Genomic DNA, 17,206 nt, shown 5'->3' with positions numbered 1-17,206 from the left:
TGCAATTATTGAAAAAGATTTCTAAAATCAGGGATTGCCATTCTTTGCATTTTTTTTGGTTATTCTGTAATTATTGCATGCATCACTAATAAATATTCTAAAAACAAAAATATTTTCCTTTGTGATGAATATCAATTATTGAGAGAATAAAATGTATTGTTTTTGGTCAATTTTTGGGGGATTATTTTATGAGGCCAAGCTATTTCTACTTTGCTGTAGGCCTATACTGAAAGGCTGAAAACGTTAAAACCAATAATCACTGTAGCCTGACAGATGAACAAATAAAATTAAAACCTTATGAATAAATAGGATATCTCGTAAGATACTGCATGATCCAAAAGTAGTATTATTTAATAAAATTTTAAAGTTTTCATTACATTTTGGGCATGAAATCCACACTAAATCCACCCTTCTGATGGGATCAGTTTAATCCAGGTTTTTTGAATCAAAGTGATCCAAATCCTACAATAAAGGTCTGAAAAACCCAAAGTAAAGGTTTGATCCGGATCAAAACCAAGTTTAGATTACCTGATCTAATCCGATTAGGTAATCCGTTTTTTCTTTTGAAAAACCCATTTTCAAGATTTGATCCAATCCCTTATCCAAAATCCTAGTGGATTACTTTAAAAAAAAAAAAACGGGCCCTGGAGCGCTCTCATCTTTCATAGACAGCAATGATCCCGGACCCATACATACAAAGTCCAGAAAAACAACCAAAAACATTGTCCAAACAGTCCATGCGACTGCAGTGGTTCAACTGTAATCTTACAAAGCTCCCTGAGCACTTTTTTTTGTGTGCCAAAAAAAAAAACCTTTAGAAATTAAACTACTTTAGCCAATGTCTTCCGTATCTGTGGTCTTATTCATAAACCTTTGCTTAGAAACGTAGAAGCACCTAAAACATTTCAATTTATTTATTGATATTTATGAAGAATCTAACTAGGGATCCGAGAATACTTGTAGCAAACTTGTGTGTGTTGATTTCTATTAATTTTCCATAAATTTTTGTTACCTGTTAATTTCCCTTTGCTGCTGCTTGTGGTATAATTACACTTGTTAGATTTATCATGGTCAGACTAAGTTTGAACTATACTGAATTCAACTAAGATTATTCCATAAACTAGTCTTTATCATCATTACTTGATAGTCTTCTGCTTCTGCTCCTCTCCGGCTTTCTCTGTCAACTCATGATAGGAGACTGTCAATTTAGTTGAATACTGGTTAGCAGGTTTGGGTATTGGGTGGTTCCGCTGGATTGTTGTCTGGATACCCAGAGAAACATGCATTTTCTGACAGGATCAAGAGTCCGTGGCTAGATCTAATTTATCTGGCATGGATCGTATGATCTAACATGCCTGATCAAATGCATTCAATTGCATTGTTGTAAAGACACAAAAATCAAACACTTTTCCTTTGATATTATAGAAACACATGATAAAGGTCCTGATATTTAGGCTATTAATTTCAAGGGAGGTCAGATGATTACTTTTACACCAATAATAGAGTTTTGTGTCAGTTTGCATAAAGCTATAGTCTATCCAAAATTTTAATTCTGTCATGTTTCTCTCTATCCACTTGTTCCAAGTTTGTTTGTTTAACTATTAAACTCAAAAGAAGATATTTTAAAGAATTTTAGTAGCATTTGACTTCCATGGTATTTTTTTACTGTCAGAGACGGTTACTCATATCCCTTAATAGAGCTTCTTTGGAGTTTTTTGTACAATAATTTAAGAAACAGAAAAAAAAAACAATGGACTTGGAACCGCCAAAGGGTGAGTAAAAATTCTGTTTGGGGTTAACTATCCTTTAAAAGACACCAAAAAGACTTTTATTTTGATGTCAACAGGCTTTCTTGAAACTTTCATGCTTCATTCTCCTAAAGACTCCGCCTTCTTCTGGTTACTAAGAAATTCTCTGGAGTTTATGGAAGTTATCTGGAGGATTTTAGATTTTAATAGATTTAAAATTTATCAGTTGGTGTCTTACAGTTGTCATAGCGATAAGACAGTACATTTCTTACATTTAGTCAAAGTTAGCCGCGATTCTAAATTATTGAGATTTGTATGACCTTCTTGGAGGACATCAACTAGAAAACAACAGGTGTGTAAAAGCCAGATGGGTTAGGGTATTTGTGACATTTCGCAATTTTACTGAGCACTTTATTACTGCTTAAAAAGTTGTTTTAACTTAAGTTTCTTGGACGAGTGCTCGTTATCTACTGCGTCATAAAGTACCCAAGGTCACCTTTGTCGACACCTGTCTGTCCACATCTGTCTTCTTTGCGCATGTTTGTACCCTTTTAACGGTCATCAGTATCTTAAGTCCTTGAACATTTTTAAGATTTTCACTCAAAAACATGAAATATATAATTATATATATTTATGTATATATATATATATATATATATATATATATATATATATATATATATATATATATATATATATATATTTTTTTTTTTATCTTTGAACCCATTTAAGAAAACGAATTGCCGATTATGCGAAGCTTTTCTAATGCAGCGTCAATGAATAATGAAGGAGAGTAAATTTGCCAATACTTTCTGGATGCAGCCTTTGATGCCAGCTAAGATTGCATCACTCAGAGGTGCAATGTAAAACAATACACTCAATGAAGCGGGGTTCCGACCAAGATGGCGCTCTAACAACAAGCGGATCGATGTGCTCTGTAAGCTCAAACATTGTAATTGGCTAGTAGTGTTATTAGTTGAAAGCTATTTTACTCTGTGCAAAGAGAGAATATAATATAAATACTACAGAATTAGTCCCTGTTTGTGATAAGATGGGTAAATCGGAGAAAAGGAAGAACAAAAACGTGTCTCTGGGGACAGCTAACGCTGCTAATGTTAGCAGTAACGTGAGTGAAACGATGGGAGCCTCATGTAGTTATGAAACGGAAAAATTACACAATTATTCAAAAATTAGTGTGGACTTTGACGAATTTATGATGTGTGAGGAAGAATTCCCTGCACTTCCAGAAACTCCATGCAAATCACCTGCTACAAAACAACGGAAAACTGAAAGTTCGGAGGTTGCCATTCTCTCCCAACTCGGAGCTCTTTCTCAATTAATAAACACCCGTTCTGATGCTTTAGAAAATGTGATCGGAGAAAACACAAGAGCGATTACCTCCATGAAGGAGGTAATTAATGAAAATACAAAACAAATTACAAGTGTGAAAGAAGCTATCGAATTTGTGAGTGCTGAGGTTAACCATCTGAAAAACAAGTATGGAGTGATGGAATCCACACTGAATAAGGTAGAGGAAACGTGCGTGGGACACGACCGAAGGCTGTCACAGTTAGAAAGTTACTCGCGGCGGTGGAATCTCAGGATGCACGGCATTCCGGAAAATGAAAGAGAGGATGTTCGTGGTAGGGTTATAGACGTTTGTCAGCATCTCTTACCAGAGGACAAGGACAGACTCTCCAGCGCCGTCGACACTGTACACCGGTTAGGTCGCAAGCAACCAAACAAGAACAGAGGAATTATTCTACAATTTGCTTCCCGTTTCTTTCGCGATGCTGTTTGGCGTGCAGCAAAGGACTCTGCCTTTTTGCGCGAAAATAACATTAAAATATCAGAAGACTTATCCCTTGCAGATAAAGAAGAAACAAACTATGGCCAGCAGTGGAGAAAGCAAGAAAAGATAATAAACGAGCATACTTCATCGGAAGTAGGGCTTTCGTAGAGGGAAACGAAATATTCCCTCCTGCTTGAGACTTTACATGGAAATGTGTGATGTTAATATTAAGTTGGTTAAAAAAAATGTCTTTTTGTTAAATTGATGGCCTTTTTAGGACAATTAAAACTGATTTAATAGTTTACTTCGCTAATTTCTTATTTTTACACAGTTAAGCCAATAGTAAAGGGGTATTTTACAAACAGGGCCTCAATTTGGAATTTGACTTTACAATTTTATTTATTTATTCTTTTTTCTTACCTTTCTATTAACACACCTGAAAAAAAATATATCACTGAATATAGTCTATAAAAACTTTATGGGCTAAAGTAAAATTGTTCAACTGAGTAGCTTCTATACTTTAGTAATTTAATCTGATTTACAAAAATTTTTTTGTTCTTTGATGTAAAATTTATGCACCTTAATTAACACTACATTATTTTTATAGTTCATATAGAGTTTGCAGTTCTCATCGTTCTGAATGAAGCTTTGCAAATCCTTTTTCGAGAATAATCTAGTTTAATATTCTAGGTTATATCTTCTTTGTTATGTCTCTTTCTATAATTTCATTTAATACAAGAGGGTTAAGAAATACTCTAAAAAGAAAAGCTATATTTTTGTATATGAAAAAGTTTAAAACTGATTTTTGTTTTTTGCAAGAATGTCATTCTGTAAAAGAGGACTATAATTTTTGGAGATCTCAGTGGGGTTTAGATTTATGGATGGCTCATGGTACAAACAAATCAGCTGGTGTTTGCATCCTTAAAAATCAATTTAATGGGAAAATTATTTGCTCTGAATGTGACTCAAATGGCCATTATATTTGTCTTGTAACTGAAATATCCAAATCAATGTTTATCATTGTTAATATTTATGGGTTTAATCAACAAAAAGAAAATGAAAAACTTCTTGATCTAATAGAACAACACATTTTGAAATTACTTACTAAATACCCAAATGCTTTTTTAATCCTTGGCGGAGATTTTAATGTTGCATTGGATAATAGGTTAGACAGATGGCCTCCAAAATCACCTGATAACTCAAATCTTTATTTTAAAACTTTCATTGAACGATTCTGTTTAGTTGATAATTGGAGAGACACTCATCCTAATCAAAAATGTTTCACATGGGGAAATAACTCTCTTTCCAGACAATCCCGTATAGATTTGTGGCTTATCTCAAGAGATTTAAATAAGGCTAATTCAGACATTATTCCATCACCCTTTTCTGATCACAGATGCATCTCGATAACTATTCCTTTTTCAGAAACTGCCAACTTATGTAGAATCAATTCTTACTGGAAATTGAATTGTTCATTGCTTAACTATAAAGAAGTAAATGAAAAAATCGAATTTATAATTTGCAAGTACTGGAAAAAAGCAAACGAGGAAAATGTTTTTGGAAAGAATTGGGAGTTAGCAAAATATGAAATCGGAAAGTTTTTAAGAACATTTAGCAGTAAATTAGCGAAAGAAAGAAAAGAAAATGAAAATATTATAATATGCAAAATTTCTGATTTTCTATCTAAAACTATTTTGTCTGATAGTGAAAAGGTTGAATTTACCCATTATCAAAATAAATTAGATCAAATCTATCAGGAAAAAGCAGAGGGAGCATTTATTAGATCACGGAAAAGATGGTTGGAAGAAGGTGAGCAGAATTCTTCTTATTTTTTTAGATTGGAAAAGCAACAACAGCAAAAAAATCTAATTGAAAAACTTATAATTAATCAATCAATATGTGAAGACCAGAAGACTATTGCTAATTTTTGTGCTAAGTTTTATAATGATTTGTACACCTCTAAATTTAATAAACAAAATGCTTTAGATTTTTTCGAAACATTATCTTGTGTAAAAAAATTGGAGAATGCTGATCAGGCTTTTCTTGAAGCTCCAATCACATTAACAGAAGTTGAAGAAGCAATTAAATCATTAAAACGGAATAAATCTCCTGGCACTGATGGTTTCATTTCAGAATTTTACCATATGTTTAGTAAAAATATTGCTCCCTTCTTGTTAAGTGTTTATAAGGAAAGTACAGATAACTCTTTTCTCCCACCTACTTTATGCCAAGGTTTGATTACGCTAATCCCCAAACCAAATAAAGATCGAAATTTATTAGATAATTGGCGTCCAATAACTTTGTTGAACAACGACTACAAAATAATTGCTATAGTTTTAGCTAAAAGATTAAAAGTAATTTTACCTTCTATTATTGATGAAACTCAGTCAGGCTTTATGCCAAATAGACATATATCTAATAACATAAGATTAATTTTAGATATCCTAGACTATTCTGATATGATTGATGGAGACAGTTTCATATTTTTTTTGGATTATTATAAAGCCTTTGACACTTTAGAACATGGTTTTTTATTTCAAGCGCTTAAAGAAATTGGGTTTGGTGTTACTTTTTGTAAAATGATTAAAATGTTGTATAAAAACATAAATAGCTCTATTAAGTTAAGCAGTGGTACTTCCCCAAGATTTTTTTTACATCGTGGAGTAAGGCAGGGATGCCCAGTATCACCTTATTTGTTTTTAATTGCAGTACAGTTTCTTAATTTACATATCAAAAGGAGTAATTTAAAAGGAATTACTATTGGAAGTACAGAGTTAATTATAAGTCAACTAGCAGATGATACAACATTGTTTTTAAAAGATTCATCTCAAGTGGCGGCTGCATTAAATACTCTACAAACATTTTCCAATGCATCTGGTTTAAATCTTAATTTAAATAAATGTGAATTACTTCCCATTAAAAATTGTGGTATTTCCTCAATTTGTGGAGTAGCTGTTAAAAACTCAGTATCTTACCTTGGCATAAATATAACTAACGATAAAAATAGATGTGATGCTAACTTTAACCCAATTGTTGCAAAAACTAAAAGAAAATTGAATAGTTGGCTTCAAAGAGATCTGTCTATTAAAGGAAGAATTTTGCTCACCAAAGCAGAGGGCCTGTCTCGTCTTTCTTATGCAGCTCAATCTCTGTACGTAGATAAGCCTACATGCAAACTAATTGATAAAACTTTAACAGACTTTGTCTGGAAAAATAAATGCCACTATATGAAAAAGACTGTTATAATAAATTCGTATAATAAAGGAGGTCTTAACTGTATTGATTTCTGCTCTTCAAATTATACTTTCAAAATTAATTGGCTTAACCAGTATCTACATAAAGAAGACTCAATTTGGAATATTTTCCCAAAACAGGTATTTTCTATTGTTGGAGGCATTAAATTTTTATTGATGTGTAATTATAACATAACCAAAATTCCTGTTAAACTTTCAAATTTCCATCAACAAGTACTTCTGGCCTGGACTTTAATTTATAAACATAATTTTACTCCTCACACATTTTCTATTTGGAATAACCAAAATATTTTATATAAAAATAAATCTTTGTTTTTCAGTGATTGGTTTAACAACGGTTTGCTTTTAGTTAGTCAGTTATTTAACAAAAGAGGTTTTTTAATGAATTACTTTGAATTTATTTCCGAGTATAACATACCAGTAAGTCCAAAAAATTTCGCCATTGTTATGGGAGCTATAACATCAGGAATTACTATGCTCTTCAAAAGTACCATTCATCTCACTCCTAAAAAAGTGTACCTTTCTGATCCGACAGAAACATTTGTGGGTAAAATTTGTTTTTCAAACAAAAAAGATAGAAATTACAAAATTAGATCTCTTTTTATTGAAAAAGTTGCTACATTGTCCCCTGTAATCTCTTATTGGAATAATATCTATAGAGATTTGATATGGGAAAAAATATGGTCTTTGCAACAAAAATATTTTCTCACCAACAAGGTCAAAGAGGTGTCTTTTAAATTGATCAACAAATTTTATCCTATAAAACAATTTTTGAAAAAGTTTCATTCTAATATTGATGTAAAATGTTCATTTTGTCAATTTCATACTGAAACTGTTATTCATTTATTTTGGGAGTGTAATTATGCTGTACAATTTTGGAAACATATTGGATTATTTATTAATGATAATATACAACAAGATGTTTCTGTTACTTTTAAAGAAATTGTTTTTGGTTATTATGAATCTGCCCCTACTAAGAGAAATGCTTGTTTTGTTATAAATTTAATTTATTTTCTTTGTAAATTCCATATCCACAAATGCAAATTTACTAATACTAAACCATATTTTCCTGTGTTTTTGCAAGAATTTAGTCATTATATACAATTAATTTCATTATCTAAAAATAAGAAAGCAAACAGAACTATTTCATTTTGTAATGACTTTAATTTATGTACTGTTCTTGATTCTTAAATGTCTTACCCTCAAGTTTATATCATGTTCTTTATTTTTATTTTATTTTTCTGTCTTTCTCTCTCCTATCTCTTTTCATTGACAATGTAATTCATATTCTGCATTGTAAACAAATATTGTTACAAACTTGTCAACTGTTTTTTTGCAAAAAAAAAAAAAAAAAAAAAAATACACTCAATGAAGCTAATGACGTCACGGTTAGGGGGAGGGTTTGAGGTTGGCGCATAAATAAGCATTGGATGCTGCTTAGATGGTGCATCTGCACCAAGTCTAAATTTGACGTTCATTGCTACCTGCAGAGCCTGGGTAGGAAAAAAAAAGTCTAAATTTGACAATCTCTACTCTGGCTGCCGATATTATTCACACATTTTTTTACCCTTTCTGAAAATCTTTATATATATATTTGTATATATTTTTATTCTGTCATTTATATATTCTGGAATCCTGTCATTTTTGTATTATATTTATTTTTATATCAATGTTTTTATGCCTAAATAAAATGATTGCACAGAACAGATTCACATTTAAGAGCAAGGGGTGTCCCTTGGTGGTTTGGTGGTATGATTTGCGTATAAAGAGGACCAGTTTTATAATCAGTTTACACACACACACACACACACACACAGTATAGCATACATCGGGAGCACTTTGCAGTTATTGCCTCCAGTGCCTGGAGAGCAATTAGGGTTTAGGTGCCTTGCTCAAGCGCACCTCAGCTGGGTATCAAAGAGAGTGTGCCTGCCTTTGGCACCAGGTTACAAGTCAAACTCACTGATCATTAGGCCACAACTGCCCCTATATGCAGTGTAAAAAAAGAACAAGCAGGTGCATTTTAAACCAAATAATTTGTGTGTGTTATTTAGCATTATCTTTGTTTTTAAATCTGGACCCTTAAAATACTTTTTATGAAGTGTGGAAGAAACAAAAATGTCAGACTTATGTTACATATTTTTTTATGTATATTTGACTACATTTGAAGACTCTGCCCTAAATTTTCCAGGCAGCCACACCAACTATGAGACCATTTGGAACCACATGGAGCACATCAGAGTTCTGGTTCTGGTTTTCAGTCATGTTTGGTAAGATGTAGATTGAACTAATATTTGAGTTTGTTGGATGATCTAAAACATTTAAATGTGACAAACAAGCATAAAAGGGGGCAAACCGATTTTCACACTATATATATATATATATATATATATATATATATATATATATATATATATATATATATATATATATATATATATATATATATATATATATATATATAGTGTGAAAATCGGTTGCCCCCTTTTATGCTTGTTTGTATATATATATATATATATATATATATATATATATATATATATATATTTATATATATATATATGTGTGTGTGTGTGTGTGTGTGTGTGTGTGTGGTTTGTGTATATATAAGATTGAAAAAAGGAAATTTTGTAGTTGTTTTTATCCATTTTTATTTGTTTTAATTAAGTATGTAACTCTAAAGGTTATTTTCTTACTTTTCTGCTAGGTACCTTTCCAAGTACACTGTCCCATGTTGCAGTACAAGTGAAGGATACTGCAGTTCTCACTTGTAGTGGCACATGTAATGGAATTCTCACGTGGACATTTAAGACTGAAAATGAAGATCTGGATGTTTTGAAATGTGTGCAAGAGACATGCACAGAAGGAGACAGCTTTAAGGACAGAGTGAACCTCGTCCATGCAAGGAACCAGCCTGGAAACCTGTCTCTAACGATTGATTCTGTTCTATACAATGATGAAGGCTGGTATGTGGTCAGGTGTGATTCAGTATTCCTCTGCCGATTTCGCTTGGAAGCTTTTGGTAAGTTATTCAGTTTTAGTTAAGCTTGAAAAAACTGACGAATATTGAGGACAAACCATTGATTCATTACAAAATGAATGCACACAGCCTTTGTCAAGGGGCCATTACCCCAGCGGTGTGAATTTGTTAAATAATTCAATGGACTGTCAGTTATTCCACTTATACTATGGTAACAGCAACTACTCCTAAAGATGTTGTTCAGATATTGTGTTTCAAGACATTTATCAGGGTTTTATCCTCAAACAGCTTATTCGGTGTAGGGATATGGAACCGGGGCCGATCACAATAAACATGCTTTTACTTTCCATAAACACGGGGCGCACTGCAATGCCTTTTTGTTGACAAGAAATTTTTACGTGCTTTTTATGTCACTAGGCAACAACTGAATCAGCTACCTATTGTGCGCGAGTGTTGCTGTTGATATTGGTATAATTTTAATATTTAATAATATTGTGATATTCAAGGTTTGTTAAGTCATACTGCTCCAGCTAAGTCAAAACAGCAACCACTAGTGTCTACTCTATCTTCAAAAGTGCGTTCGATGTGATAGACCCCAAAATCTGCCTGGAACTACTTCAACTGTTTTGTTTATTTTACAATGTCCATCCGCTAATCAGAATCAAGCATTCAACAGTTCCTTAGTATAAGATTATTGTGGAGACAATAGCCCCTTTCAAATAGTGATGGCAGTAAATATCCGGAAAATTTCCGGTACAACTTTATCAGTAAATTCATTAAAAAAGGTGTTCGCACATGCACGTTACAAAACTCTTCCAGAACAGACCATTCACACATCCATTCCAAAATACAGGTAAATTCTGACATCATTAACCAGAAACAACCTCTGCGCTTGTATTTGTAAACCTAAAAGAGATCAGCCTTTTCTTAATGGTTTCACTTTTATTTAAAGCTTTAACATTCATGTAACTGCTGAGACATTCAAATGCAGAAACGCAAGCCACAACTAAATGTTTACACATTTGCCTGCAATGCACAAGTGGATGGATAAGTATTGTGAACAACTTATATGAAACACACGTCAAGATGTTCATAATATGTGTGTGTGTGCTGGAGCTCACCGGCTTTTTTACGTGCACACACGTAAAGCAACTGGAGCAGAGTTTAAAAGTAAACAAGCATTGGCTTATCATAAGCATTTTATCAATAATTTCTTACACAGTTGGCATTAAGAAGGAACAAAGAAACGTTATCTGACTAACATCTAGCAGCTAAATGTGTCTGGGAAAAATATTGAAAAGTCTTATTTTCATAAACAACGCGAATGTGAATGCGTCTGAATGTTCTGATTGGCTAAAGTAGACGTCTCGTGTCAGCGTGTTCTAGATGTGAACTCGCTGTTCTGGCGATCTTCCTTCTGTGTTCACACAGCGCAGCATTCTGGAAAGGTCTGTATATGTGAAAGGGGCTATTTACCAGCTACATAGCTCTATATCTGTATTAACATCCACATCAGTGTACAATAGCATTCTGTTATTTCTAAGAGTTCATTAGTTTTATAATTGTCAGACCCTTTTGTACATCAAATGGAAAATAAATAATGTAATCCATCTGTGCTGTTATCATTATATTTGTGGAATAAAAATTTATTGTTAATGTAGAACCATTTATAATCTTTATCTTCATTGTTTTTGTAATATAAATCATCCTTGGTGTAAATTACTTGTGATCTCATGCTTTGTTTTTTGGCATCCTTTTATTTTTTTAGTACCCACCACCATAAACACCACAGTCAGAGGCAAGGCCAAGCTACCCTGCTATGCACGTACAGAGAAACAGATTTCTGATGAAACGGTGAATATCCTGTGGAAAAAAGATGACCAAGTGGTGTTACAAGTTCTGAACGGAATCATAAAATATGGTCCAAGATTTACAGACAGGGCATCGGTTTCACTAAAAGATTATAAGGATGGCGAGCTTTCCCTTACAATACACAATGCCAGCAGATCAGATGCAGGACTGTACCAATGCTATCACAAACCTTCAGAAGAACACGGGCATCCTGGTGCTGTCACTCTTCATGTTGCAGGTTGTGGAATTTAATTTTTTAGGGGCCATTCACACAGAATGCATTTCTCTAATCTAATTCGCTAGTTTGCTCTTGATTTACGTGTGTGACCATTACGCTCATTCATTCATTTTCCTTTAGCTTAGTCCCTTATTTATTAGGGGTTCCAATTCACCTAGTGCATCCCTGTGGACTGTGGGGGAAACCAGAGCACCTGGATGGTCCCCCACATGAACACTGGACTATTACGCTCATTCCTCTTATTAAGCCCTGGCAAGATCACAATAATTTGTAACATGATTTTGGCACAATACCTTAACGTATGGTGACGTGGCGAGTTGTAAACAACAAATGGGCATCGTGACACAAAATTCAATCATTTCTTCTGTAATGTGGCATAGTTCATGACAACTTGATACCATGTCTGTAACGCCTCACGACATCATTGCAGAAGTCTAGCATGTTTAATTTTTTTCACGACAAGTTCCGTCATGTGGGTGACTGTGCAATAGGAGCACATAATTTATCATTTATATCTGCAGGTTAATCCATGGGTCAGGTAATCAAAAATAGGCTGCATATTTACTCATGGGTGGGTCGTGGGTAGATAAGATTAATCATTGGTTGTGCAAACTTTTACTACTTTCTCTAAAATATGAAAGTGTTTTAAGCAATTTTATCTAACAAACTGGCACAAATTTTCAGACGTCTTCATTCTCAAAACGAGTTTCTGAGTTCTCTCAGTCTTCCAACCAAGTTCTTGTTTCCGAGGTAATCTGGGAACATGTTCAGTGCTGATAATACATTGTTAAAGCCTATCTTGCTTATTCAAATTTCTTGATTAAACTAATTAAATTGAAACTCACCCTCAATAGGTGATTTTGTCATTAAAATTAAAACAGTTTAATATAGGCTTCTCTAAAAATGTTAATATTTCACTTTAATTTCTTTTAGGCTAGATTTAATTTATAATTTATTTAACAAACCAGTTTGTGCTTTGGTGCTGAAGCATATAGCAGACTGTTAGCTCTTCATCCCAGATGTTATTCGTTATACTTGTTTATCTAGTAGATAACTGACCATTAAAAAATACATAAAAATTAAGATACAAATTGTACCAAACAAAATTTGTTTAAATTTTTTTTTCCAAGAAAAATAAATGAATTATGTTTTTGTTTGTGCCCATCCACTACTCAACTGTGCGGGTGGATGATTTGTTTTGCTCTGTGAAAAATACGAATTTAATTAATGCTTTACTTTGATTGTTGTATCACAAACCTCTATCATATATTTGCTATTTTACATTTAATTTAATTTTGCTATTTTAAATTAAATATGGCATTATTTTGTCTTGAGCATCTGATTTTTTCTTGGTACGTAAATGCTTTCATTTTCTCCATTTTACTCGTGGCAAGTTTAGGCGGGGGAGTGTTTAATAAGCAACTCATGGCTGGAAAATATAAATTCAGAATTAAAAGAAAATATCTTAATATTAAAAAGGAAATTTGTTACCCACGACAAATTAAGATTTTATCAAGACAAAATCACATAATCAGACATAGTGACTTTCGTAACCGACTTTTGTAAAATCGTGTGATCTGATCGGAGCTTTATTTGGAGCACTGTGTTTTTAAAAGACATCAATGTCAGTTTTAAAGCAGTGGACCAATCAGAAGAACTCGGGGGGCAGACATTGTGAGCTGCTGTTTACACTAGCAAGTTGGCATGACAGCTGTTTTGTTTGAAAGCAACATGGCGGAGGAGATGTTTAAAAAAACATTCCTAAAAAAGCTGCTTCTCATGTTTTAGCAAATTCTGTGTGAACGGCCCCTTACAGTGCTGCTTTGTTTTACAGAAAAAGAAACATTTCTTTAACTGAAATCAATAAATATTTTTCAGCTCTTGAAATATCCTGGACAAAAAAGTTTGGTGAAAATCTCCCTCTTGACCTGTTCAGCTCAGATGTGACTATTTCTTTCATTGGATCTGATGAATCTGAGAAGCAGGTTTGCACTGTGATGGGAAACAGCACTAAATGTTCATCTGACTACATTAACAGAGTGTCTGTCATAAATAACACTCTGGTGCTGAGTGGACTAACATCCGCTGACAAAGGAATATTTACTGTGAAAGACAAGATTGGTGAAGTCATTGCTGTCCATACTGTCACTGTGGAGGGTAAGATATAATTAAACTAATAGTAATCAACTTACCTAATTGATTATCTGTTTGAAGTGTAATATTTGCTTAAGCTTTAACATTTACAATGCTTCTTTTTGTGTTATCCACAGTTGCAGACTACCGCTATTTCCACGTTTGTCTGTTAGTAGTGGCTGGTTTAATTCTCAGTTGCATTGGTCTGTTCCTGTATAAATTTCATCAAACATCTCCAGTAATAAATGATCATAATCTAGGAGAGTCTACTGTGAATATGGATGATCTGAGACAGCCTGCATACATCAGAGTGTCAGAGCAAGAGACCAGCCCACAAGTTTCACAATGTGAAGTTCGTCCTCACACACCTGTAGAGGAAACCTTGATTGAGCCTGAGATGTTTATTAAGAATCTGAACAACACTGAAGAAGAGGATTCTATTGGCCAAATAGACACTGGAATGAGCGATTTGCCTAAGTTATCAGTCACAGAGTGTCCTGACTAACTCCCCTGTGAAACATTTCATTACCTAATACAAATAGTGTTAACTATTTTTTTTTTTTTTTTGCCAAAATAATATTACTTTGGTAATATGTTTGCAAATGATTGACCTATCAGGGTCTCTTGAGGGATCATGTTTGGTTTAGGTTGAGAATTTGTCTTTGCCTTAGGTGCTGTTGTTTTGTGGCCAAACTGAACTGACATTGTTTTAATTCACTAGAACTTTTTTACTAGGATTTTTTAAGCTGATTTGGCACAATCGACATTGTAAAAGAGCTATAGAAATGAACATGAATTTAATTTAATTGAATATTGTGAAACATTTTAACATATCAGGCAGGAAGCCAAGTGGTGGAGGAATGCTGGCATAGTTCTAGCTAGATTAAAACTGATTTAGTTCAGTTTGCAAGATCTGGCAACATATATGACTTGAACACATCATTAACATGTGCTTGTTCAATGGAATTCTGATACATTCTGTTGTCACTATTTTATTTTTTCGGGAGATGGAGAATTTTTGCAGTTTGGGGCTTGTTATTTGGGCTTGAGGTGTGGATAGTGATGTATTGGTCATGGTCATATTTTGATTTCAATTTGTTTGGTTGATTCATGGGTGATGCAGTGGCGAAGTAGGTAGTGCTGTCGCCTCACAGCAAGAAGGTCACTGGTTCGAGCCTTGGCTGGGTGAGTTGGCGTTTCTGTGTGGAGTTTTCTTGTTCTCCCTGTGTTCGCGTGGGTTTCCTCCGGGTCCTCCGGTTTCCCCCACAGTCCAAAGACATGCGGTACAGGTGAATTGGGTAGGCTTAATTGTCCGTAGTGTATGAGTGTGTATGGATGTTTCCTAGTGATGGGTTGCGACTGGAAGAGCATCTGCTGTGTAAAACATATGCTGGATAAATTGGCGGTTTATTCCGCTGTGGCGACCCCAGATTAATAACAGAACTAAGGCGAAAAGCGAATGAATGAATGAGTGAATGAATGAATGAATGATTAATTGAATGGTTGATTTATTTTAGTTTTATGGGTGGCACGGTGGTTCGCTAGGTAGCACTGTCGCTGATTTGAGTCCCGGCTGGGTCAGTTGGCATTTCTGTGTGGAGTTTGTATGTTCTCCCTGAGTTCGCGTAGGTTTCATCCAGGTGCTCTAGTTTCCCCCACAGTCCAAAGACTTGAATGAATCATGATTTATACCTCTTTTTTCTGATTTTTGTTATGTTATAAGTAGTGTTTATTTCTGTTTACATTTCATAGGATTTCTGCACTTTTTCTTGTTAAGCTTTGATGCACTGCTTTCCCTCTATTATTAATAAGCTTTTCATAAATGCAGTGTTGCCAGTCTTACTTATGTGGATCATTAAGTTTGTTTGAGCTGAAACCTCAAAGAATAGGCTGCAATATTTATTTCATTAGTTTTGTAGTGTTATATTTATACTGTTTTAGTTAAATCGGGCAACTCATTATTTTAGACTTGTCCTTCATGCCATATGATTCTTTGCACCTTACATACATTAGTTTGTAATACATATTTACCTTTATCATTGGCAACTACTTTTTTTGTATTTTGCTATTATTGTCCTGCAATGTGCCAACTAACAAATTACATCAATCCGTTGTTTGATTGTCACTGCACAGAATTTAACAAATTAAGTTTACTAATTTAATTTTTTTGGGGGGTGGTGGGGGTACAATTTTATTTTGGTTTTAGAATGTCATGTCACTTCTGTAAACTGACCTCTTTGTCCACACTAATGCAAATAACCTCTAAACGGTGAACTGACAATCACATTTTGCTGCTGTGAATAAATGGCCAGTATTCAAAAAATTGAAGAGTATGGGGGAGGGGAGGTACTGCCCGAATATGGTCTGGCTCAAGGCCATATGCAATCTGTCACCCTTTACTCCCCCAATAATGACGCCCCTGGATAGCATTAGTTTTTAGGGTACTTATGGAAGAATATGCAAATCCGAGCCAATGAATAATACAATATGTGAAACACAAATGGACTGTACTTATTTACCTCCAGAGCTCAGGTATGCACAATTTGGTATAATTATATACTATTTATCATTATATATCCTTAGTTAGACCACTGATACAATGCAATGTAAGTCGGCCAAATGTGTAACAGTATTCAATTCGCAAATCCGCACAGAAACCAAACAAATAGACGGAATCACACCAGTTTCTGTGTTTATACAACTTCAAATTGGTCCTTTTCATAAGGTTTACATGACATTTGTATTAATTGAGACATGGTGAGGCTGCACAATTGTTATTCTCACCATAATGAAGCCATCTCTCAAATGATGTCATGTTCTCCCAAGCTGGAACCTGTGTGCTCTACTGCTGATTCTGTTTAAGCATTACTATGCACTTTTTCTTGTTACTCTAAAACTTTTTTAATTTGTTTGTACTTTTTATAAGCTCTTTGTACTTTTGTTTTTAGATTAATTGCAACCTATTAGAGGGAGACAATTTAATTGTATCTTAATAAAATGTTTTAAAATTACCTCTTGAATGTCTGTGTATTTTATAAGCAACATTTTCTGAATAATTTATCAAGTCTACCAAACATTTATGAGCTTTCTGTACAATGACAAAACAATCTGTGCTGTTATGAGCTTTTGCGATTACATTAACCAACAGTTTTACATATTACATGATTACCCACCAACTCAGTTTACTTTTTCCAAATATTCTCAAATTTA

General features: G+C 33.8%; 1 protein-coding gene across 2 annotated transcripts; it reads left to right on the top strand.

The window, feature by feature from the left end:
- Positions 1-1,889: 1,889 nt before the first annotated feature.
- si:dkey-22i16.9 lies at positions 1,890-17,004 on the top strand. Of its 2 annotated transcripts, none has more exon segments than NM_001442484.1 (6): positions 1,890-2,100; positions 8,986-9,064; positions 9,502-9,816; positions 11,543-11,863; positions 13,742-14,020; positions 14,134-17,004. In NM_001442484.1, coding segments are annotated over 5 exon segments (1,347 nt in total). In that variant the 5' UTR covers positions 1,890-2,100; positions 8,986-9,000; the 3' UTR covers positions 14,502-17,004.
- Positions 17,005-17,206: the final 202 nt, after the last annotated feature.

Source organism: Danio rerio, chromosome 1, assembly GCF_052040795.2.
Source record: "Danio rerio strain M-AB ecotype USA chromosome 1, GRCz13ab, whole genome shotgun sequence".
Lineage (NCBI taxonomy): Eukaryota > Metazoa > Chordata > Actinopteri > Cypriniformes > Danionidae > Danio > Danio rerio.
Note: the sequence above shows the minus strand (reverse complement) of the source record. Positions and strands in the feature narration are given on the sequence as shown.